This window comes from Maylandia zebra, linkage group LG1 (assembly GCF_041146795.1).
Source record: "Maylandia zebra isolate NMK-2024a linkage group LG1, Mzebra_GT3a, whole genome shotgun sequence".
NCBI lineage: Eukaryota > Metazoa > Chordata > Actinopteri > Cichliformes > Cichlidae > Maylandia > Maylandia zebra.
This window is the reverse complement of record NC_135167.1, coordinates 13,184,608-13,210,860: the sequence shown is the minus strand read 5'-3', so window position 1 is coordinate 13,210,860 and position 26,253 is coordinate 13,184,608. Positions and strand designations below refer to the sequence as shown.

The following is a 26,253-nucleotide window of genomic DNA, read 5'->3' as shown; positions in this document are numbered from 1 at the left end:
CAAGCCTTTGTTGACTGGTGAGATCTCATCTCCCTCTGATCTGTGAAGAAAGTGTTGTCCCCACCCACGGACCAGACAGTAAACAAAAAAATCACAAAATGCTGCAATGTCTGACAACAACAAACAGATGCCAGATCTGAGACGCCAAACAAACATCTACAGATTATCCACGCGCTCTGTTCTTTATCAGATCTCATTATCAGTCACTGCTGATGTCACTATTAACAAGGCGTGCATGGTGGAGGGGGAAGAGGTTGAAAATAATAAAAGACTGAAGGACCTGCTTAGTTTTTAACAAATTTTTAGACTGACCATTTTCAGATACACTTTTTTCAACTATTAACATTGACCGTAAGAATAGCACCTAACTCAAGGGATGAACCAGTGCTGTGTATATGCATAACAGACAGCTCAGCAAAAAATCGAATTTAAACTGTATCTTTGGGCACTTTCTTACCAGCAAAAATCATTTCTTCCCATTTCTTCAGTGGATGAAGAATGACAACAATAACACAGTTTGTAAGAAAAGGTCTCATGGAGGGATTAATCTAAATGTTAAAATTTTGGTTCAAATTATCATCAGTATGTACAGAGCAGGTCAGGAGAGCGGTACAACAGTGAGTGTCTACAGCCACCTGTGAAACACAGTGAAGGCTCCGTCTTGGTTTGGAGATGGATTTCAGCCAGTGCTGTTGGGAATGTTCTCAAAATTAATGGAATTAGAAACTCAGCAAAATACTCTCAGATACTGATCCACAATGAAAATATCATCTGGAGTTCATCAACAAGTTCATCAACAAGAAATTCATTTTTTGTCGTGACATGATCCCAAACTCACTGACATCACAGTAAAATCATACCTAGATTATTAGTTATGGACTGGCCTAGCCAGTTCGGACACATTCAAAGAATAGCTTTAAAGGCCCTTCGATAAGCAGTGAGCAGAAGCTCGTAGACTACATCTCGGACTACGTCTTCATCTTAACTCCTTAATTTCACAAATCTAAATATTCCCTTTACAGTGGCACTGGGGGGTGCTCCTCTGTGACCTCTGCGCTTCGCAAAACGACCGCTAAGCGACGCTGTTTCCTCTTTTCCGTTTCTCCACGCGTCTGTCGGCCAGCTCCTTCGGGATCACGTGACGCATGTGACCGAGCAGTATGGCGGACATGCATGTGGAGCCTCAAAACAAATTGTACCGTTTGTTCAGCTAACCCCGCCGCGAGGAAACATCGATACCGCGCGCGAAGTCGGGCCGGCGGTGGCCGAATGGTCAGCAGGATGGACGAGGACAACAAACTTCAGTTTCCGTCTCTGCCCGATACCAAGGAGGACCTTCTGGTGAGATCCTGTATTAGCCAACATGTCCACTGTGTCTGTCTGACCAGCTAATTTGAGCTAGCCTCCACGCTAGTTTTACTTTCTGGCAGGGAACAATGTAGAGAGGGCGATATATGTGTGTGTGTGTAGTAGTTTTTGGGAGGGTGACGTGTTAATGTAATGTGTGATAATGTGAGAGCCATTCTCAAAATTGTCTTTTAATTAGTCTTTTGCGGCGTTTCGGCACTGAGTAGCCTACTAGCATTAGCAATCAGCGTGCATAAAGTAAACTAGCATTCAGCTGTCGTTTAATGGTAGGAACACTTGCCACATCTTTTAACATTGGTTTCAAATTCCCATTTTTTTCCAGGATTGGGCGTATCCGATGAGACGAGATATGCAGGTGTGTAAGGATGAGTCTGTTGTTTATAGTGGCAAGTTTAATCTTGACAGTTGAACGTCTTTAGTCTATTCCTATGGTAAATGCGGCTTTAAAGTTCTTAAAACATTAATCTGGAGACAGAACAATGCAGCAAATTGTATTTTTAATCATTATAGTTACTGTTTAAACTTTAATACAACTTTGTTTGGCTGTCGTGGTACTACTTTGATGATGTGTGTACATTTTATGACCAGATGTTTACATACACGCCTCATGGGTGCATACATCTGTAATGACTTGGGTGAACAGGTTCCTTCATCGAGTTCACTTCTTATTTAGATTCCTTAACGATTCTCATTTGGTGCTCATCAGCACTAATGTCAGAGTCAATACCATCACTAAGCAGCATATCAAAAACATTATATTTGTGCAAATCAATTGTATGCTCTGGGTCAAATGTTTGTGCATTTTGGAGGTATTTCCCCTCATCGTTGTGATCAGTGCTGGGGTCGTTTACCAGCGCAAAGAGACTTTAAAGCGATCGCCCAAGTGATTCTCCTGTATGACCTGAGGCTCCAGTCTGACTGCTCATCACTGCTTTTGCCCGAACTGTCACCCTAAAATGAGAGATAATTGGTTAGGATGTTCAGGATTAACCCAGGAACCATCAAGGCTCAAGCCTGCCATGAACTTGACTGAACAATTTGTCGCTGCCAACATGGACAAGCCAAATGCCCCCTGGAGAAAGGTTTTATTGACAGACAACAAAGATTTAGCTATCTGGCCACAATAGCAGGAGGTGTGTTTGCAGAAGTAAAGCAGAGGCTTTCAAACCTAAGAAAACTGCACCAGCTGTCAAACACGGTTGTTGTAGCATCATGCTTTGAGGCTGTTTTGCTACCAGTAGTACTGTTAGTGGATGGAGTAATCGAGGAGGAGGAGTACCCTCAGAATCATCAACAGCTAGCTGGTTAAAACTTCAACGCCATTGGGTTTTCCGGCAGGACAGTGATCTCAAACACACATCAGGGCTGTTAAATCTATAAAGCAAGCTAACTTTAAGCTTCTGGAATTGCATTCCCAAAGCCTCAAATTCAACCTAATGTAAAATTAAGTGCTTAAAAGCAGAGTTCGTGCCAGGAAATTTAAATGAACTCTATGCATTCTGCCAAGAAGAGCAGCCAAATATCCAGGAAAAAATTTACCAGAAGCTTGATGATGGCTACCAAAAGCATCCAGCCAAGGTATACTTTGATAAGGGACATTTAACCAAAGATTAGTTGGGTGTATGTATATTTTTGACTTTGTGTGGAACTGTGGAAAATCCAAAATTATAATTAATTCTTGTTCACTCAATTCTTTTTGTTTGTTTTTTTAACCATCCCAAGAACTCATTAAAAGCTCATAATTACCATGATTCATGCCCTTGATGAGTGTGTGTAAACTTCTAGTGATCACAGTAAAATGTCAGTGTCCAGATATAAAATCCTTTGTTAAAGATGAAGAAATGTTGGTGCCTATGTTGTGTTAATGTTTGCTGTATTCTATTCAGGAGATTTTACCAGGACTGTTTTTAGGTCCCTACTCTTCTGCGATGAAAAGCAAGGTAGTTGCTGGAGGACTGATTTCATTGATTTCTCTTGGATATGGAGACACAAATAAAATGAATGCATTCAACCCTCATTTTACTTATTCCTCTATGTCTAGCTGCCAATTCTCGAAAGACACGGCATAACGCACATTGTGTGCGTCCGCCAAGACATTGAAGCCAATTTTATCAAACCTAATTTCCCTCACATGTTTAGGTAAGTAAGGGCTTCTGTGATCTTTGCGCAACATTGGTACGTTTCTGAAACAGGGAGTTTTATTTCATCATGCGTTTTCTTGCAGATACCTTGTGTTAGATATTGCTGACAATCCAGTGGAAAATATAATCCGCTTTTTTCCTATGGTGAGTAAAGAGGTGGGGCGTGTTGTCTGAGAAAGCGCTCTTTCGCTGAAAGGTGTGGCGTTTACAATAAAATTACATTTTCCTTTTTACAGACTAAAGAATTCATTGATGGCTGCTTAGCAACAGAAGGTAAAGATGCATGCCTTTCCCGTTTCTATTGCCTACAGTGTAAGGCATTTTATTAACAATCTTCTGTTTCCTTGCTCTTTCAGGAAAAGTACTGGTTCATGGTAATGCAGGGATATCAAGAAGGTGAGCCTACATTTGTTCTGTATGCTGTAATTTCACCTCGTGCATTAAAGGGCATCATGTACTGTACTGCCAAAGCTGTGAAATTCTAAAATATGATTGGCTCATGCACTGTTTTTGTTTAGGCGAGTGTTATATGTGATATTTTTTCAGTTTACAGAGCAAATTGCATGTAGGATAAAGTTTTGCGAAAGTCTTGAGCAACCCTTCATTTTCTTATATTTTGCTTCCACTGATCTTGACTTCTTTTTTTGTTTGATTTGAGAAATAGTTCTCATGGTCTCTCAAACTTCCTCTTTGGCAACTGGCTGCTTTTCTTTACTCCTTTTTAGTCCAGCCCATCAACCTCATCAATTTCAGAAGAATTTTTTTTTTTGTTTAAGGTAATTTTTAAGAGAGAAAAATTACACAAGAACTGGACTGAAAATCAGTGTCAGCAGGTCCAATTTTGATATTTTTGGTTCAAATTCTGGAGGTGGTCAGATGAGCAATGCAAAAGCGAGTGTCTACAGCCATTTCTGAAACACAGCGAAGGCTCTGTAATGGTTTGGGGTTGTATTTCAGCCAGTGGTCTTGAGGACCTTGGTGGGATTATGAACACAGAAAAATACTGTCAGATTTTCATCTGTCATGCAGTACCATCTAGCAGTGGTTGTATAGTGTAGTGGGTTACACAAAAGGTCAGCAGTTCAATTCCAGCCAGAAACACAAATTCCCTTTCGTATTGTGACAGGAAGGAAGGAATATTGTGTAAAACTGTCAAATCTAGTATGTGGTGTTACCACAGCTGATATTTGCTGTCATGCAATACCATCTGGAAAGTGTCTGATTTGTAGCATCTTCATTTTTTTAGTACGTCAATGATTCCAAACACATTGTCAGTGCAGTAAAAATATATACCTGGACAGAAAAAAAAAATCGCACAGTGGAAAAATATCAGTCATGGATCGGCCTTCTCCAAAGCCCGGAGCTCAGTTTTATTGAGGCAGTGTAAGATCATCTTGATGGAACCCAACAAAAGGCAGCTAACATCCAACAAAGAGCTTTGGCGCGTCCTTCAAGAAGCCCAAAGATTTTTCCATTATTCTGTCAAAATATAAAGAAGGGTGACTCAAGACATTTCACTGTACTATACACCTATGTTGCCTTGACATCATGACACGTCTTTAAAAGTTAAATAATGCTCTTCCTGAGTGTCCATGCAAGTCCTATTATTAATGGACAACCTTAGCATGACTTACCCTGGATCTTGCCCAAAGTTAACTTATGTGGGCTCCAGCTCTGCCACAATTTAATTAGTCCATTATTTCTTTGTCTAACTCTCTAACGTGGTAAATGGTAAATGGACTAGTTCTTATATAGCGCTTTTCCACTCTTCTGAGCACTCAAAGCGCTTTACACAACTTGTGCATTCACCCATTCACACCCATTCGCACAAGCACAACTGACATTCACACACATTCATACTCCGATGAATGCATCGGAGAGCAATTTCGGGTTAGTATCTTGCCCAAGGATATTTGGCATGCAGACTAGGGGAAGCCGGGAATCGAACCACCAACCTTCCGATCAGTAGATGACCTGCTCTACCACCTGAGCTACAGCCACCACCACGTGGCTTAAAGGAAATATATTACACGAACTGATGCACCTTTTGTACCACTTAAGTAACCAAGTTTACTTTTATTTGTTCTTTCAGTGCTGCCTTAGTGATTGCATATCTTATGGAAACATTCGGTATGAAATACAGGTGAGTGTTTTTTCCTCACAACAATGTATTGCTTACAATTTCTGCACATTGTAAAACTAAGCTGACTTTATTACATGGATGTAAGTGGACTGCAGCATAATTGTTATAATATATAAATATACTGGATAGAAGCACAGGATGCAGTTGCTGGTAGAGACACTGGCTCTATCCCAATTCAGGGTCTGCAGCCTTAAAGTACGCATTTCAAGGCCGATTACGTCACAGCGGCGCGCCGAAGGCTGTCCCAATTCAAAGGCTGCTCGAAATGCGGCCCTGAAATGCGTCCTTCATTTCCCTGAATTTTAAGGCTGTGGCAGTGTAGACTTCGTGGCCCAACATATCCCAGAATGCATAGCGCGGCAGTGGGTGTGAATAATTTTGCCGAAATAAAACGGCGGATGGGGGGGCGCCCGAAGAGTAAACTTTAAGTACTGAATATTATGTCACTTATTTATGTGCAAATGTTTAATAACGAAGAACATTAAAACATTACTGTTGGCCACATGTCGGCAAAGTTATGTGACATTAGTGACGTTTGTACTAACTTGGTTTTAAAGCCTTTACTTTAAAATATACGCGTTCAATAGCTGAGCTTAATCCTACAGAGAATGATCAAAGCTCATGTAGAAAGAAACAAACAAAAGATTTTTTCCTTCATTTCTGTCAAACAAAGCTGTATGAAACGTTTCCAGCTGTTAGTATCATGGTTGCTAGGCAACCTGGGCAGCGCAACGGAGGCTAGACCGTCCCATTTCACAAGCCTCGCACTTCCGGCCTTAGCGGTCTTTGAGTACGCGGCCCTTGAGGATCGTTGAGGCTGCGTACTTTAAGGCTGCAGACCCTGAATTGGGATACAGCCAGTGTTGCTTGCAGAGGTTTCATGTTTTTCCTATTTCACTCTGTAGGGAAGCATTCAGCCATGTTCAGGAGAGGAGGTTTTGCATTAATCCCAATGTGGGCTTTGTGCATCAGCTACAGGTAAGCTCATATTTTAACCTTTTAGAATATCCTAATACCCTAATAATCATACTGTCTGCACATGACTGTAATTGGTCTGTATTAATAATATTGCTACTGCAGCAGATTCACTGTGCCCCCTTCATTTTCCTTTGAAAGAAAGGCAACATTTATATGATGGCATTGGATAAAAAGTTGCATACACAGAAGAAATACAGAATCACTACAGCCTGTGTTGTTATACTGGTTCATTTTGCTGTTTTTGCTTTCTTGTGTTTTCTTATTCGAGGCTGCAGAAATGATTTTCCCATGTTTCCTACCATATATCATCTCTCTTTAGTCTGTCTTGGCTGGCCACACAAGTGGCTTGCTAACTTAGTTGGCACGTGTACTTGTTGTGTTTTCAAATTAAAGTAAATGTGTTATCACACAGTTATTTTTTTTTTTTTACTCCATTAACTCAAAACAGAAATTGTGGCATGGGCTCACGAATACTGCCACTGTAAAGTTTTTGAGCTTCATTAAGTAATTAACTGAGCGTGTAAGAAGTCAGCCAAGAGACAAGCAGTCGGAGCTTCAGGCACGACTGTGTAGCTGTTGTCATTCCTGTGATTTTTACAGCTGTATTTATATTTGATTTGCTTTTAAAGGAATATGAAGCAATCTACCTAGCCAAACTGACCATTAAAAGGATGTCGGTGCAGTTGGACAGGCCGTTCTCACTACAAGCTGGGATGCCAGGTTTGTATTTAACGTACCCAGTTTTGGAAAGAGACACACGTCCCATTATTTCTTGTTATTACTAAACCAATGCAGGTACAGCATTTGGTTACAGCTTTAGCACAGCGGAAATAATAAAAAAATATTTCATGTTAAAGAGAATTCAAAGCAGTGTCGATGGGTCCATTGTGCCATTTTGGCATCCATTATCAGACTTTCTCAGGATCATTAACTGGTGATGTGGTAATGGTGGGTTACTCATTTGTAAAACGCTGCTTGATATGATGTTTGACTTTAAAGAAGGCTTTCATTAGAAAAAAAAAAGCTAGCTCCATTGTGACTCATTCTCAACTGATAGCATTCATATTTTCTTTGGGACTTTATTACTATTAAACACATAACATTCAGGCATGTGTAGGTCTAGGACTGACTCATAATTTCCCTCAGTTATAATTTATTGGTCTGAATCCCAGCGATTTCACTTTCCACAGGCGACAGTGTTCACGTTTGGAGATTATAGGCGACGGACTTTGTGTTGCCGTTTTGTGATTGTTCATTTTCTTTTCTATAATAGGAAGCCGCAAACGCAGCCTGGAGGAAGATGAAGATTTTGGAGGGATGCAGGTCACAGCTGCACAGAACGGATGAGCTTTGCTGATAATGTTTGCTGTGTGGCAGAGTGCACTCGATTCTTTTCTTTCTTTCTTTTTCATTTTTAATGGGATTAAAAATGTAAATATTTGAACTTTTTCTAAGGGGAAGGGATCGGGCCAGGACAGGAACTACTCATGTCTGAGACATGGAGTACTAAAGGGGACTGGGAACAATTTGATAACTCCTTTCTTTCTTTCTTTTCTTGAGCTGTATGCACTGATGGGGGACTTTTTCTTTTTTGCAGTTTTATAGTATTTAAAGCATTTTGCATTTGCAGCGGGACAGTATTGCAATAATGCACTTTCGATACTTGAATTTGTGTAGACGAACAGGTGGGGAAAGTTGGCAAAAGGGAAAGTAGCCAAGATATTTCCCAGTTAAGGACATGAGAAGAGGAATAGCTACGCCTTTATTTCGGGAGTAATAGGGTTATGGACTAATATCAGACTTAATATGGGATAGTAAGGAATAGAAAACTCACTGCTTAATAAAGTCCTGAGTCCTGTTCAGCTGCGTCCTCATTTCTGCTCTTCACTGCTTTTATTAGATTGCCAATAATAAGTCACATTTAAGATTCCGCAACAATAGTTACTGTAGGTCACTCTATAGTGATGCTCGATAATTAAACATCAGCAATGTTGAAACAATATTGCATTAAGAGCATGATGGAAGCTAAATCCCCATTTTAGTATCATTTCCTCTGATTGACTAGACCTGATACATTAATCTCAAGTGAGAAGAGTATGGGCTGTTTCTTCATGATACAAAATCAGTTTTAACTGAGGATAAACTGATTTCATTTATCCCAGCTGACTGGGTGAGAAATGCACCTTTGAACGGGTTGCCACTCCAACACTGGACTAACAGTGGGACAGTGCCACACCTACAACCAATTTCAGCATCTTGCCCAAAGACTTCACTTCAAGACACTGGAGAATCGGACACCACCTCAACCACAGCATACCAACGTTTTTGAATTCCACCACCATCCTGACCTCCAAAAACAACACTCCAAATATCTCAAATCAAGTCTTTAGTTAAAACATGGAGCTGCCTTTTTTGTAGAAATAAAAAAGCAAAAAAAAACAAACGACCTTAGGCCAAAGATGATTTTATTTGACTACACGTTTTGAAATAAATTACATTAAATATGTGCCCCCTCTCTCCAGGATAAAAGAATAATTATAAAACTTAACTAGAAAAGCTTAAATAAGAGTTAATTTAGAAAAATCATTTTTACCCACTTCCCATTACAAAAACCGTTAAATGCTAATCCCATTTGGCAATTTAAGTCAAAACTTAACAGCATGTTAACAACTTACCAGTACCTCAAAATATTTTTCCTCACTTAATGTGAAACTTTATAACAGTCTTCATTGTAGTTCTTGTAATTTAAATTTGATTAGTTACCCAGCTACACATAATCTATATGACACTGCATCTTGTACCAAGTAGGATTAAACAAAACAAAGTAAAACAAATCTTTTGTTCTAAACAAGTTTAGTTTTCTGGCAGCCGTCTGTCAGTTCAATCACAATCTACAATTAATTCTTAAAGCATATTTGGTTTTGAAGTTGCCTTGTAGAGTTGTCTGTTACCTGTAGATTGTTTTACTTACATAATAAGTAATATAACTTCATTTGGTATCATCCTGATCTCCCACATAGCTGTCATTACTTACAGTTGCATGGAAGTCACATATATAAACTGTTCTTTCACTGGTACATGGAAAAGAAAAACTTTAAGCAATTTAAAGAAAGAAAATAGTATTTTTCTTTTCTAGATGATGAGATGTCAGGTCCACCCTGGTGAGGTAGCCACGGTTACCAAAAGGACAAGGGATTGTGTTGCACTGAGCTTGAACATTTGTAAATGTTTACTCGAGTGTGCTGAAATCATGATAAGTGTTCATGGATGACTCAGCTGTGACACAACAGCAACCTCATCCACGGGAAGCTCCAGTTCTTAAGACATTCTGCAAGTTCTGATTATCACCGGGCGTGCAAAGGTACAGTCCGTTTTTCCCAAAACAGATTTTTGTTGTTCTTTTTTTTAAACTTCCGTTCTCAGTCAAAAAATCGACACTGCATGTAGGTCTCGTCTGACGCAGAGTAGCCAAACTTCTGGTAAAAAGCCACGTTTTTGGGTGCACATTCAAGAGTGATTTTATAGCAATTCAGTTTTTTGCTGAGAAGAGTAAGAACCGAGACTAATCTGTTGGGATAAAGAAGAGAAGTGAAAAGTTTTAAAAGCAGAAATCACAAGATATAAACTATTCAAAATATAGAACTGTCTTTTGATATGTTGGGCAATATGTGAAATATTAAAGACAAGCCAAAGCCGTGTCTTGACTCACAGTTTGCCCAGCTGCTTCCCTCGGCACACATCGCTGACGACGACCTCCTCCACCCGGCCTCTCTACAAATAAATATGATTTTAATTTTCTAATTGTCAAGATTAATAAACATATATGTATCTCTACAATGTAAGCTGAGCTTTCCTAGTAAAGGAAATAAGAGCGCATTTTGATTTGATAAATTAAATAATTATTAACCAGTTTAATGACCATATACTGGGTTAATAATTAAATATTAGTGTTGTAATTACCACTACATTAATCAGTAACTTTTTTTACGTAACTGGTGATAAGGAAAACACAGGGAGAAAAAAACAAACAAACAGTTGTGTACTTGAATATACACAAATTTGTGTAGGGTATACTGTACTTTGGCACAGGAGTGGATGAATTTGTGTTCAGTGATCAGTGTTGCCGTGGCCACGATCTGACTCAGATTTGTATCCTCCACCACGATGACATAGTAATCTCCAGTCTTCTTCATGTGCTCAAAATTCTCTGTCAAAAAATAAACAAAATGTGTGTTTATGAATCATCACTCATACTTTAATTAGTTTGTTTTCTAGGATATTTCTTTAAATATATATGATCTGCTGTCTAAGACACAACAATAGTTGTGTTAAATTGAAAATTAGTCATTCACTGTTAACTGAGTGTCATTCAAAATGACACTCAGTTAACAGTTTATGTTCCAAACTTAATTATCTCACTTTTAGAATATTTATAAGACAAGTATGACTTACTAGTGAACTGCTCGGGTGTGACATCGCCTGTCTTGGTGAGCTGAGATAAAACCTTGAAAAATCCTGGAACGAAAAAGAATAAAGAGTTAGTGAAAATTTCTGAATTTTAACCCATCTCCTGGGAATTTCTGAGATGTTTCATATTATACCCCAAGAAAAAAAAAGCATACTGGTGTGGTTTATGCTGTACAGACTCACCTCTGTTGAAATCTGCCATACAGAGTGGCCTCAGCACCAGGCCTTCCCCTGGATTGCATGGTGAGATTGGGGGAGAGAATGAGGCAGTGTTGCTGCTCCAGTCTAGCTCCCGAAGCAGAGAGGGCTCAAAAAGTGGAGTCTCGTCCAGCAGCATACCAAAATCTCTGAATGGAAAACATGCACAGAGAGATGAGTTCAGGGACACACACCCAAAGAAGTATGTGGGCAAGGCAGTACCCAACTTATTTGGCTAATGAATTGATACAAGTCATAAAAATCAGCCTGGACTGAAAGAGCGTGTGCTCCGGTCATACAGAACTTTGACCTGACAGTTTCACTTGTTAAAACGTTTCCTCAGGGTTCACAGGTATGCTTCGGAGGTTGACACACCCGCGTACAGATAATGATACGTTTCCTGATGATTCATGATCTGTTCTCCAGGACAGGACCCGAGGCCTGACCAGGATATGTAATATGAGAGGGCTTTACAGAGCAAGGGAAGAAGGTAACACTGTCGCTGTTGCTGATGGGAGTCACTCTGAGACTTTCTGCGACAGAGTTTCCTACTTCTACCACAGGCGTCCTAAATCTTGTTTCCATGGCAGCACCATAAAACATTACACTTTTACAAGCGTAATCGTTTCCCGGTTGAGCAAGGCAAAGAAATGAGGGCAAACTGCCCATGTTCACTAAAACAAATTACAGTACAGCGACCACAATGCTTTAGCTAACTAATGTGACGTTAGCTAGCCAAACGAAACTTGGGTTATTGAAACATACTTTGCCAACTAACCCGGCAAAATACAGGCGTATGTAAACAGTGTTTCTCCTATACTGTTAAACGTCTACACGAGGCTACCTTCATGTAAGAAAACTTATACAGCCGAGTTAGTGTCGGAGCTGTATCCTCACATTTCATACCAAATGATAAATTTAGCGTTAGCTAAGCAGTTAGCCACCTGGCAGCTACTTACCAAGTAAAAGCCAACACAGCTAGAGATGGTCCCTCGGAATCCCCACAGTGAAATAACCTGCAATGGTCTTCTCTACTATAGTTTTGAATGAGGCTGCGCTACATCATTGAGCTGAACACTGTGGCTGCCTTCAGCATTCATTTCCGCTTGGCACTAGCCCTTGTGTATGACGTGGCAAAGATGCAGAGGCGCAACCAACTGACGTCAATTGATTAAAAGAAATCCAGATGCCAATAGTTTTCCACAATACATCATGCATCCATGCTTTGTGATGGGCTTGTATACTCTCATGAGAGTTTTGTACAGAAATACAGTTGTTTTCTGTCAAAAGGAGCACAAAAAACATACTGATGTGGTTTATGCTGTACATGTACTGCCCACTGGCAATACGTTTACCAGCTGTAGTTCAGATCCATGTGACTGCATCGCCGCACTCTAAGAACAATAATGAGCTAAATTAAAATGGATGAAACAAGCTCTTGATGGCAGAGGTATTTTTAACTCTTCCCTATACTGCCAGTATGTGTTGTTTAGTACAACTGAAGCACTGTTACTCATAATTATACATAAATATTATCCAGTAAGCTACCGTTGTGATCAGAAGTTAACATGTAATCATTATAGATATCTGACCACTCTTTCCGGCAGAATTGGAAAAAAATGTTTATTTAAATGGGTTGATCACCTGGCACAGACCTGGCTTTTAAGTGTGGTCTACAAGTTTTCAGTAGGATTGAGGTCAGTGCTTTGGGAAGGCCATTCCAGAAAGTTGGTGCTAGCCTGCTTTATCTGTTCCAAAACCAGTTTTGATGTGTGCTTGTCATTGTTATCCAAGTTTCAACCATCTTGCTGTTGATTTCAGGTGAAGCTGATCATTCTGGAGGTAGTCATTATTCCATCCACTTTTTACAACCACTGTACCACTTCCACTGATAGCAAAACAGACCAATTAAAGAAAACCTTTCTCTATTTAACAATCTCAACCTCACTTGTTGAACTTGGGAATTGAAAGGTTAGGCTGCACTATTAGGACTGGAGGTTTACATCTGCAAAGTAAAGCCAGAAATCCACGTTGTCTCAATAAACAGAAGAAAAAGAAAACCCAGTAAACAAAGGATACAAACCATCATTTGTTAAAAAGCTGTAGAAGCTGTTTATTGAGTCTTTTATATTAACATATTTTACAAAAACTAGATTTACAGAAATTATCCATAACTGAACCATCTTGATTTAGGCACAAAAATACCAGAAAGCTCAGTCCAAAAGAAAATATTTAAATTCTGATTCCATAGTTAATGATTATGAAAGGTAATCCATGCATAGGAAAATATATCATGGATTTTAAAAGTTGCTAAGTAACTGAATGAAAACCAAACTGTCCAGTTTTAGGTTGGTTTTTTTTTTTGCTTTTTTTTAAATTTATTTAAACATGTTGAATAATTAAAATCTTTAAACTAAAATCCTATGCTGTATCTTATTACAACACTCAAAACAAAAAGTCTGAGCAATAAAATGAGCACACAAAGATAACAACACTTCAGTTTTAGTGGAAGTTTGTGGGCTGTTCTTTGGGATAAAGTTGAAGAAAACATAATCACTTTTATAGATGCATGCATATCTCACCCCAAACTGCCTTTTTTCATTGTAATGATAGAATTCAAACACACTTCATCATTATATCTGTCGATATGCATCAACCAGCTACAGATTCAGTGAAATATACCAATACCCAAAAAGCCTCTACGGCTACGTTCAGTTTGCACAGCTGTACATTTTCCAAAAAAAAAAAAATTAAAACCAGCAGGTGATTATGTTCCCCCACTAGTGTAATTTCTTAACTAGTATTCAATGTAAATAGACAAAAGGCCAATCAAATAAAAAACCCGAAAAGTTTATTCATGAAGATTCTCAGTCATTCGGGTCGCAGAATATTTAAACAAGGAGAAAACCAGTTATTTGCTAAGAACTTCATTGGTTTTGCTACATATGCAAGAGGCAACACTATTTCTAGCAAAAGAAGAAAGGGTTCACCGATAAAACTGACGAAGCCTCTTGAATTGGTGGCAAAACAAGCAAGTTAAAATGCACCACAGAAACTCCATCTGTTGCAGACTTGACAATTTTTGCCTTTCTCAACAGATAAAGATGACCGACACACCCATTAATCAACAGAATAAGATATTTTTACCGTGCAGAGGTTCCTGTAGGAAAGACACCACATGTAACACTCATTGATCATAATGTAATACATCCCTATTTTCTGCATATGCATCGCAAAGGGACCGGTTTTGGGGAAAAAAAAAAAAAAAAAAATTTACAGGCCCATTTCCCCATCTTGTTAAATAACAAAATGCAAACAGGTGATATTACACACTAAATAGAAAACAACCCATGCGGGTGAAAAGAAGAAAAAAATAAACAACTTTGTTTGCAGCATTTTTTTCTGATAGAAACATTCATATTTGACAGAAAGGCTGAACAATACTAAAGTGACATTCTCTTGCGCCTATGTAAGAAATAAGAATGTGTTATTTTGCCTACACTTAATTCACAGTTGAAACTCAAAATAACACACAGACACATCAGATGAGTTCCTCCATCCAGAATACAGAATTTTCTGCCATGGGCTTAATATGTGAAAGGAAAACCAAGGCCCATATAACAGCTTTATCTACCAATGACACCTTCAAACCCTTCTCATAAACATCTTCTTGTAATAGTCTTCTGAACGCAAAGCATGCTCGTTTTTTGACAGCCAGTCTGAATCATGACAGCTGCTGACTGTCTATTGAAGCTGGTGGTTGCATTGTGTGGCACATGTATAGAGGGCAATTGCAACCTTGCACCAATCAATATATAGATCATATTCCAAATACTAGGCTGAATTCAGTGATACAGAGGCTATTTACAATAGTCTCACCCTTTTAGGCAGCCTCAAAACCGCTCCACGGCCATGTCTGCAATGGTTTAATTTTTTTGTGTGTTTTGTTTTATAGGTGATGACCACTGACTACACCAAATGGGGGAAAGTTGAAATAGCTCTTGTCAGTGCCTCTTAGGGTAACAATGTACTACACCCTTCTGCTGAAGCCAGAATCAGGGCGCAGGGTCCTGTAGGTTTTGTAGACGTCTCTCTGCAGCTGCCGCCATGGTTCTACGTCTCAGCACAGTTGAGTCCAATTCTGGGCCATCCTCCTCCTCCTCTAGTCCAGGCAAATCTTCATCCTGATCCTCCGAATTTTTGTTCAGATATTTCCTACAGGGATGCAGAAACAATGTAAGGATACAACAACAAGAACTGAAAACCCAAAAGAACGGGGAGGAAACAGAACCAGTAATCCTTACTATTAGTCATCACAGTGTTTCTCCTAGAATTAGATACTTTTAAAAAAATAATAATAATTTACCACAAATGGTAAGGTCCACAACTGCAAATATATGAGTTCTTAGGGGGTTTTGTGTTTGTTTTTTTAAAAACACAGAAATAAGTCAATACTACATTTCCAGTGCCAGAAAGTCAATTCTGTTTATCTGGATATAGTGTTTTCAGTGATTTTATTGCCCCACAACTTGACTTGGACTGCAGCTTGCAATTGTAGCCCTTGGTCTGCTTTGTAGGATGACAGTGTGCAACAGTGAGCTAAAGCTCCATTTCCATAAGAACTAGCACCACACCTGCTACACTAAGTCAACTAAAACAGAGGAGATTAAAGACTAGGGCTGCCAGGATTAGTCGACTAGTCACGATTACGTCGACGACTAATTTTATAGTCGACGCGTCGTTTGAAGCTTTGTAGGATCCCAAAAGACGAAGGAATAAGTAGTAGGATTTAAGAGTGTAATAACGGACTGAAACAGAAGATGGCAGCACTGCATGTACAAGGATGCCAGCTGCCGTTAAACTTCGAAGAAGAAGAAGCAGTCTCCGATATCGTAGCCGTGTCCAAATTCAGGAACCGCATCCTCCTGTGCCCGCATTTGTAGGCCGATTACGTTACAGTGACACGACGAAGACTGTCCAAATTTGAAGACTGACAAATGCGGCCGATAAACGCGCCCTTCATTTCCCCAGATTTGAAGGATGGGTCTGATGTATACTTCGTGGCCCAACCTATCCCAGAATTCATAGCGCAGTCCTACTCAGTTTCCAACAATGGCAGCAGCTAGTTAGTTTTAATATTACTCTTATTATTCTTTCTGCGTCACAAAATAAACGTTTAACATATTTTCAGGCGAGAATGTAGCTGTGTAAATTTCAAATATCTGCTTGGTTTATCAAGACACCACATATTTTCAAAAGCGCGCTGATGTTTTCGGAGACATCTGTTACCCACTAGCTCGATTGCTAGCCGGGGTTCAAGGCTCACTAGAGCCGGTGAGAACACCGGACTCCCAGCAAATTGTTTTCAAACCCACCGCCTTCTTTTGCTACTCAGGTTAAACATGATATACAAGTCACTTAGATAACTTAAAAATTTTATTGTTTGGCTTTTTTCAGCATTTTATTTGTTCCTGAGTAAATGGGTTTGGCTGAGATTAAAGTTATAGTTTTTACACAGCTGAATAAACGTCAAGCAGACAACTGATGTGTGAAGTGTGAGATGCTCTTGAATATACTCTGGTGTCCTGTTATATTTTAGATAGCAAGGAGCAGAAGGCTGAGTTTATTAAACTCCACCGAAACAATCTGCAAATTTCATTAAAATTTAATAAACTATCATCTTGTCTTTATTTTTAGTTAGCACATACCTTAGACACTTAAAGCTGTAAGCTAATGATAGTTATATAAGAGCAGATGCATGCTGGTGCAATAAGCTGTACGCTTTACGTCCAACGGATGCATGATCTGATTAGTCGACTAATCGCAAAAATAATCGGTGACTAGTCAACTATCAAAATAATCATCAAAGGAGCTTGCAAAGAAAAGCGTCTGGACTTCTTTAAGTTACTTGAAGACGTTTCACCTCTCATCCGAGAAGCTTCTTCAGTTCTAAGGTCAAATGGTGGAGAGTCCCAGATATAAACCTAGTGGGAGTGACCCCCCACAGAGGGACAAAAGGACCCCCTGATGATCCTCTAATCGTCTGAGCCAAGGTGTGAAACTGGGTGTGGGTCCCAATCAGCCAGAGTTTCGGGTGAGCTCATTGTGAAACCTGGCGCCACCTTATCGGGACTCTCCACCATTTGACTTCTCGGATGAGAGGTGAAACGTCTTCAAGTAACTTAAAGAAGTCCAGACGCTTTTCTTTGCAAGCTCCTTTGACTACGATGACCTGGATGACTGAGAACCTTCACAGACATATCAAAATAATCGTTTGTGGCAGCCCTATTAAAGACACCATAAAAATACACCTGTGATTAGACGGCCAGCAAACAATCGACAGCTGCAGCACAAAACAGTGGTTTAAGAGCCTATCTGGGGAAGCAGTTGAATGAACTGACTGTCACCACAATGGCAAAGCAGCCAAGCTGTAGGAAGGGAAACTTAAATTTTTCTAAATTTAGACTTAGAAAGTGACATTTTAACATCCAATTTATTCCATCTTGGTTGAAAGAGTGATATAAACTCATCTCAAAACCCAGTATTAAACAGGCACAGAAGTAAAATGACATAGACAGCAGTATAGATAAGCTCTGAAATAATCGGTTATACACTTGATACTGCAGAAGAGATCCTTTATACCCATTCAGAAGCGAGATTGAGAGGCTGTTCTAATAAAGGGTGGAGAAAACTGATCAAAATGTAAAACAAGTGTTTTGCATGTGAGGGAAGAAACATGAGCAGTCTGTTTAAACATGTGTGACAGCTTGAATGTGTTACATACAAGTGTAAAGATGAACAGTTTGACTGCCTAACCTGGAACACAGTTAATTAAATTATAAGAACTTGAGTTAAAGACTAAATATAGTCAACCACATACACAAAAACATTTTGAATATAAAATGTGGAAAACTCAAATTTGTAGAGGAACAACCTGCGTGCTTGCTGAAGCATCTCTTCTTTCCTCTGCTTTAACATCTTCTGCCTCTCCTCCGCAGACTTAGAGAAGCGGCCTCCTCTAACCTCCAAGTTGTCAGATTCACCCTGCTCAGCTGCTCCACTGGGCCCAGGCTGCTCATCTGGTGCAGGATTAACCTGTAAAGGGGCTCGCTCTATGGCCTAAGAGAGGACGACAAACATAATTTTGAGTTATTAATTTTAAGAAACACACAAAACAAACTAACAAGGAAAACTAAGAGCAAGGCATGTCTGCAGAAATCCAATGATAAATAAAAACTGCACTTAACATTTAACCCCAAGATGACTGACCTGCGTAGGGAAAGGCACCTGGATACGTCCCTCCAGGATGTTGTCAGTAGTAACTTCCACAGAGCGGGTCAACTGTAAGTCTTGTAGTACCAGGTAGGAGGGCACCTGAGGAAACATCTCTTGAATCTGATGGGCCTGATGAGCACAAGTACATAAAAAGCAGAGTGAGATGGGGAACACTGGTATAAGTTACAGTATATGTTACATTAAATTTAGTTGTTTTTAAGCCCAAGCAATATTTGAAGTCATAGACACTGACTAAGACATGGAGTGAAGGCTGCAATAATAAGGCGGCAGCAGGGATTTTATGTAAATAAAGTTGTTATAGCCCTAGCAGGGCCTCGTGTGAAATTGACCTCGTGTGGGTGTGTCCTGGCATCTCTCCTGCCTTAGGTGCCACCCTTTTTGTACAGCTGACTCTAAACAGCATTAAGAGTACGATGAGGTGAGAGAAAGGTGAGCTCTCATGCCGGAGATCCTTTTTCTTTTTTAACTTCTCAGTTTGGTGATCAACTCCTGGGTTTTGTTGTTTTCCTTCTTTAAAAGACTATTTCAGCATCTGTCCCTCTCTGTTAGTTTAATTACTAATAGAAACATTAATGAAACCTTTAATTTAACAATGCTGCTTTCCCGTCTCCTTTTTTCAACCCGGAAACCTTTTGTTACTTTGCCCACATCCCCTGGACTTTTTAGGAGAATGTAACAAAAGTTTTAAGATCATCAGCCGTCTAAAAAGATCTTACAAGTTTAAATATTAGCCTCAACTTGCAGTCTGTGTATCCTTTCTCTTAAAGACAACAGATTTCAGTAAACTCGAACTCACCATAGCCATAAGCTGGGAGTTATTTGCTTGAGCAATGCCCAAGATGTTAGTAGTATGCATTACTTCTACTGAGAAACTGGGCAGCCAGCTGGCGATACGAGATCCTGTAAGACAAATGCATGGATTTTTAATTTTAGCTGTGACACAGAGCCCATCAGTTTTAGGTCACGTATCCAGCACCCTTACCATCAAAGTGGAAGAAGTGATTGTGTTGGTTGATATGTGGTCTGGCATCTGGGGGGGCTCCAACTGGGCCAATGTTGTCCTCCAAACCCCCACCCTGCTGCGGGCTTCTTGCTTGGCCCCCATCCCCATTAATATTAAGGGATTTCCGACATGTGGGACACGACGTGTCCTGCTCAAGCCATGAGCGCAAACAAGAGCTGAAGAAACACATATACATACCCTAAGTAAGTCGCCAGTCTGAAAACTTGACATGTATCTTAGGGGTCAGGACAAATTTTCTACAGCTAGGCTCTATGCAGGGCATCTTACTGAAGCTCAGAATGTATATCAGAGCTCACAGCAATAAACATTCAAACAAGCAAACTCTACTACAAAAGCTAAGAACTGCTGTGCAGTCTAGTTTACACTTCTCTATGTAAATCTTTTAAGGATTTTGGGAACTACCCTAACGGAAGCTTCAGCCTTTAAATCCTGCTAAATCCAGGATGCCGATATTCTCCTTGGCTCTTTTAGCATTGTTATTTAGGTACATAACACAAATGTTTTCTCAGGACAAATTCAATTTTACTTCATGTGCTGGACAACAAAAAGCATTGCATAACTTCATGTTTGATAAAATAACACAACTCCAAAAATGCCCCTTTCAGTAAGTATAAAAAGTATATTCTGTAGACGTTTGCCTGAGCCATAGCATAGTTGTTGTTTTTTTTATTGTTTTTTAAATCCAAAACCATAACAATATCCCTAATAATTTTCCAGACATTAGAAAGTAAAGCAACTTAAGCCTGAAATCTCTCAAGTGGAATTTCCACTCAACTGTGTCAGTATAGGCCACATACTGACAAGTACTATTTCTAGGGTATAGCACCTCAAAGCAAAGGCAGATAATCCCAACTATAAGCAGTAAAAGTAAAATTATTTACTTGTGGAAGAGATGACCGCAGGGCAGTTTGCGTGCTGTAAGCATGGCATCCCAGCAGATGGCACAATCATCATCATTGGCTGCCAGCTCCTCTGCAGTAGCAACAGCAAATCTGCAGAGTTTATAGTATATGCAACTATTAAGTAAACAAGTAATGATTAGCAAAAGACTGAAAGCACACACGCACACACGCGCACACACACACCTTGTCTCCATGTTATTGATGACACGCAGGTAGTTCTTATGTCGGCGGACACGGCGCTGCACCTCATGGAAGAGATATCGCAGCTGCATGAAGATAACCAAGCTTGCCATGGACAGCCAGATATTCCCGAAAAGCTAATAAGTGAAATGTGCACACAAAGGTGAAAGATTAGTGGATCAGAAAGTCACACTGGGACAGGAAGTGTTCAAAACATGACAGCCATACACTCAGTCATACTGCATCTTACCAGCATATGGATATGGTGCATTAGGTCAAGAAACAGCATGGCCAGCTCCATTATGAAGTCTGTGTAGTAGACATATGTCCCCTTACTCTCCCAAGTCCCTGGATGGTTCAAATCCCAGAGATGAATTGAGTATCTGGAAGAGTAAGACACAGCTCTTTCAGTTCATGAAATGCTGGTGACTTTTAGAAGATCGGTGGAGGCAAAATACTGCAATAAATTAAATGTGCAACAATATACTGTATGTGGTACAATAATGCCAAAAAGACTGAAATTCAAGGTTGAGACAGAACTGTTTTGAGTAACAAAGAAAGAAGAGTTATGATACGGTTCTGATTTCATCATAAGATGTATTTAGTTAAGTGAGTGAAAGTAATCAAAAGCTCAAAAACAAAACTTGCAAAGGTATAAAGAAACATCTTTAAAGGGAAGTCACCATAAACATTATTTTTCCATGCACCAAACAACTGTACTGCAACAGACAGCTGTTACCAGCCAAGGGAGTCAGTACTGTATCCAGTACTGATCCAGGACCTTGGCCCATCAGAGTTGGTGGTAGTTCAATATTAGGAACCCTCTCAAAGACAAAGAAGCCTTTCATAATAGAGCCAATGGAACCAGAGGAAAACAAACAGTTTTATGTGCTAAGATTATCCCAGATTCCAAATTTGCACAGGCTGTCATCCATGCTGCAGTGTGTCTATGAGGCTGCACAGAGACTTACCGCATGATGACATGTCCAGTGCGCACAGTCACCAGCAGACACTGAGGAAAAAAGTAAATGTGAAAATGATGCAACTGTTATGCTCTGCTTTCTACACAGACATTACAGTCTAAAAGAGATAGTTTAAACTCTCATTTACACTAAACTCGGTGGTTTTGTTCACTCACAGACAAACTCTTATTTACTCAACATTGTTGACAGCTTTTACAGCAAATAAGATTATTTTTTTTCCCATTCACAAAAGTGCAGCTGCAAATTGAAAACACTGATTATGCTTCTGCTTCTTCAGGAAACATATACATGAGCCAGAATGCACAACACCAGCAAGAAGGAACCCACAAATGAAAAAGTACTCTTATAATTCTGTGGTGGTGAATCAGAGTCACATTTTAATTGGTTTCTAAGTTCATCAAAGAACTGCATTGATACTGAAAAATGTAAAAACAATTTTGTCCTCTGGAGGGATATCATCTACAAAGCATGAGCACCTATTTCACTAAGTAATTACATGAAAATTAAGGTATTTTTCACTTTAACTGCTGCAATTATTCTCAACCAATCCTGGGTTGAACAAGAATACAAAGCAAATGCATGCTGAGAAGTGTAGTTAGCAAATGTGTATAAATAAATACCTGCACCTAAACAAAAGCTTAAATGACATTAAAAAAAATAAAAAAATAAATCCATAATCATATGTGCAAAGTGTGGCCAAAACTTTCCCACAGCTTGGCTCCAAGTTCTCACCTCTGCTGCCATGAAGGAGAGCGTGTGCATGCCATGAGAAGCTCCCAGGAGGCCGCAGACCACAGCCAGGCCACAACAGTCCAGAAGCAGGGAGACCAGCAGACAGAGCACACGCACATGGCTGTTCATAGGTGTGGATGGGGAGAAAGACAGCTGTGGGGGGGGGAAACAAAGGTAAATGAGTATGCTGTGCTTCTTAATTTTTTCTTCTTATGTCCTAAGATTTCTTTTCAGTGTTTATGCAGGTTAAAGATCATTTCCTCAGGATGGCCTTTGAATCCCACCGCAATACATTTTGTGAAACTTTGTTACCAAAAAGACCCAGCTATAAATTAATTTAGTGGATATGAGTAGACAAAGGAAGTATAACAATGATTTGTCAAACAGTGGAACATTTCACTTAGATGCTCATGAAACATGCTGTTGAAAGAGAGTTCATGTTTTTCACCACTGGCTACAGACAAGAGTTTTAAGAGGCTCAGTAAGACACTCAATTTTTACTGCGACATACTGAGAGAAAATCCTGCATGTACTCTTCTAAATATTACACAACCCTTTTCTATCAATAAAAACGCCTCTCACACAACCACTAAATATCTAAGCATTAGCACAACTAAACTTCTAGCAAAGTGTAAATAACAAAAGATTTGCACATTATTATAGATTATAACTAAGGTGAAAAATATAAAAACCAGCTGCTCGGTATCACAAAGACCACAAGGTTTCCAAGCTAAACCTTCAGCACTACAACCTGCATTTCTTATCTTCACCCCAAAGCAAGAAACCACAGTGACAGGAAGACAGAAACGGGAAACAGCTGGGCAAATAATGGACTACCTCCAACTAAATTTACAGTTAAAGTTGAAAGACGGAAACAAAAACAGCAAGAGGAACACAATCACATCAAAACGAAATGTTTACAATATGGCAGGTTGAAATAACCTTCTAGTATACTAAGGCAGCCAGCATTACATTACGTCTAACTTTGAATGTCTAACTGACATTCAAAACAACTTAAACCTTGTTTTAAATGTCAGCACTTATAAGGTATTTAAATGTGACATTTTGTTTTCCCCACCATACAGAACACAGTCTGATAGAGAGATGTTAGCGTAGTAACTGAAACAGTAGTCACAGTCAACCTCCCAGTATAAAAAGCTATTAATAGATCCCAAGCTGAAAAGAGTACAGTTACACTGTGTCTACTGAGGGAAAGCACACTTTTTAAATAAGCATTTATAGAAAGTGTACAGAAGTATTGCTCAGGTGGATAAATGGCTTAGTGTTTAATATTCAGAAACAGTTAGGCAGGAAGAGAATTAGATTTGCCAAGCTTTGCTGTGGCAGATTTCTATTTATTACATACATACTGAATTACAAAATAGACTGGCACCAGTACCCATGTTCAAGTGCAGAATTAATATAGAAAATCTAAATCTTTTAATAAAATAAAATTAAAAAAAAACACCACACACAAAACAAAATGAGGGTAGACGACAAAAAACTGTGTTCCTTTAAAGCACAGAAACAAAAAAATCTCCTGTATATATACACTTTTGCAATTAAGCTCATGATCCATGACCTTGCCTAACGCCACACTGACCATTTCCTATGATCCAAATAGGAGGGTAATATGGTAAGGACATTGATATACTGTTTCTAACTGATATTTCTTAAGTAACATGTGACTCCTTTTGTAACAAGCAAGAGTTCAAAGAGCTGTGCCGATATCTGGTAAAGAACAAGTAAGGTATATCACCCATAATTACTCTGAGTGATGCACTACTCTCCGATAAGCCACTGAAATGACACGCGTACTTCAGAGGCTTTTAGGAAGCATATACATAATGGGAAAAAATTCTTAAAGCCTATATTTAATCCTACATCCAATAAACATATTGCTCATTTCTTTTCGCTATGAAATCTACACAACTACAACATTGTTAGCTAATGTAGTTTACTCTAACTGTGATCAGATAATCACTGACTTTCTCAGCCCTTGATTCTCATAAATCTAGCTGTTCTCAAGTCTGGCTTCCAACAAATATGAAAAAAGGAACACCACAATTAAGATAATACTATTATTATGCTGCACCCCATGTAAAGAGGAAACTTGCATTTTTAATGATCCAGGGCCCCCTTTTCTTTTACACTGGTTTAAGTCTCCTCAAGTGCCCAAAATCCCCGATCCCCACTAGGTTACAGAAGGTTTAGTTATACTCCATTGAAAAAACAAACAGAAAACTTTGGAAACAGCTTGGCTCAAGGAGTCAAATGCCATAAAACAGAAAGAACCACAGACAATAAATGCAACGTGAGTCTAGTCATATTTGTCTAAAGTGATGCTTAGATTTGATTTTATTTATTTATTTAAATATACTTTTATATACTTACATATTCAAAGCGATCCTTGCAGAGCTGAACCATTAAGTGGAGAAAAACGAGTGCAGAGAACCACAGACACCACATGACCACCTCCTCCACTGTCTGGACGTTCAGTACACCAAAAATGAAGATGAACTTGTAGAAAATGAAGTTCCAGAATTTATCTTTCAGGTGCTGATGAACCATAAAAAACAAAAGAGGAGACATGAAATGAGATGAGTGACCATTTGCTTCCTGTTTGAAAGAAGTAAAAACAGCTGTAACAACACAGACTTACCTGCTTCTCACTGACTCTGAGTGGGCCGAACACCACATACTGAATCATTTTAGCAATTAACATCAAAGAGCAGCAGAATGTGTTCACTAACACCTGTAGGTGTGCAGATAATAAGGTCACCATTAGTTTTTGTATGAACTTCATAATCACTTCACACATTGCACTAAAATACTCACCCACACAAAGAGACTGTCTGTGACAAGATACCACAGGACAGTTGTTGCCAGTTCTGTGTTACTAATATCATTCTTTAGAAGTTCACGCTCCACCTCGGAGGGAGGCTGTGCCTCATCCGTTTCCAAGGCCCCAAATCCCGGGTCAGTTACTGTGGTGTAGGCACTGAAGATGCTACCAGCAAGCAAAGCCACACTCAGTGCTGTGTAGGTCTGCAGGCTGGGCCAAGGAAACCTCTCCAAAAACAGCAGAGGCATTGCAATCGCAAGCTACGAGTCAACTTCTCAGCTTGTTAAAATGGTGTCAGTCCAACAACCTGTGAAGGCAGTAGGGACGTTAGGCCAACTTTACGGGACAAAGAGTAAATATTACGCAAATAGAGCAAAGACAGGAGGCTATAGCAGCCATTTCGGCAACGCACGAATTTTGTGCTTTAACAACTTGGACACAAAGTGCAAATGTATCTTTTTAATTTTTAAAAAGTTAGTCTCTCTCTCTCCCCCCCCCCAAAAAAAATAATATACGTTTACTAAACATTTTGGCTTTTTGGCTAACCCACACTCAGCCGCCAAGCAGTGCTAACTTCCTTTTAGCAATAATTACTACCGTGTTTATTTAAGTGGAATATTAATTAAATTAGTCAAAGTAAGTAAAAATGGCTTATCATCATCAACGAGCAACACCTTTACGGAACAAACGGGAGTTCACTCACATAACATTAGTTACTTATCTGGCTAATGTTACCTAACACTTAGCCTAGTGGTTAGCTAATGCTAGCCACCGTTAACAACCATCAAACGCTAGACTTGTATTAAATGGTCACTTACAGTTTGTCACAGATTTAAATAGACACAATATCCGGCTTTCCCTGTTGCAGTCAGTGTTGAACTTTTAGTCCTGTGGCACTGGGAACACGATACTTGACAACATCGTCATGTTTATTTCACCGAGCAGACAGCTGGCTGAAAGCTGAAGCAAGGCTTCCCGTCTGCGCAGCGTAACAGC

At 39.4% G+C, this 26,253-nt stretch overlaps 3 protein-coding genes across 3 annotated transcripts; 1 reads left to right on the top strand and 2 right to left on the bottom strand.

Moving 5' to 3' along the window:
• Positions 1-1,127: 1,127 nt before the first annotated feature.
• On the top strand, positions 1,128-8,492 carry styx (serine/threonine/tyrosine interacting protein). Its single transcript, XM_004539550.4, has 11 exons — positions 1,128-1,341; positions 1,691-1,723; positions 3,255-3,308; positions 3,410-3,507; positions 3,593-3,653; positions 3,746-3,782; positions 3,866-3,905; positions 5,602-5,652; positions 6,558-6,630; positions 7,260-7,350; positions 7,904-8,492. The coding sequence occupies exons 1-11, from the start codon at positions 1,174-1,176 to the stop codon at positions 7,975-7,977; spliced, it is 780 nt and encodes a 259-aa protein (XP_004539607.1). The 5' UTR covers positions 1,128-1,173; the 3' UTR covers positions 7,978-8,492.
• gnpnat1 (glucosamine-phosphate N-acetyltransferase 1) lies at positions 8,177-12,425 on the bottom strand. The gene is made up of 6 exons (XM_004539551.5): positions 12,255-12,425; positions 11,281-11,444; positions 11,083-11,145; positions 10,710-10,837; positions 10,340-10,401; positions 8,177-10,197 (listed from the first exon to the last, which is right to left on the bottom strand). The coding sequence occupies exons 2-6, from the start codon at positions 11,432-11,434 to the stop codon at positions 10,050-10,052; spliced, it is 555 nt and encodes a 184-aa protein (XP_004539608.1). The 5' UTR covers positions 11,435-11,444; positions 12,255-12,425; the 3' UTR covers positions 8,177-10,049.
• A 958-nt stretch (positions 12,426-13,383) lies between these two features.
• Positions 13,384-26,253, bottom strand: LOC101467025 (E3 ubiquitin-protein ligase AMFR). The gene is made up of 14 exons (XM_004539553.5): positions 26,076-26,253; positions 25,251-25,564; positions 25,075-25,167; positions 24,807-24,971; positions 22,413-22,565; positions 21,669-21,709; positions 20,948-21,080; positions 20,701-20,834; positions 20,497-20,607; positions 19,574-19,770; positions 19,388-19,491; positions 18,565-18,699; positions 18,230-18,414; positions 13,384-15,510 (listed from the first exon to the last, which is right to left on the bottom strand). The coding sequence occupies exons 2-14, from the start codon at positions 25,503-25,505 to the stop codon at positions 15,351-15,353; spliced, it is 1,866 nt and encodes a 621-aa protein (XP_004539610.2). The 5' UTR covers positions 25,506-25,564; positions 26,076-26,253; the 3' UTR covers positions 13,384-15,350.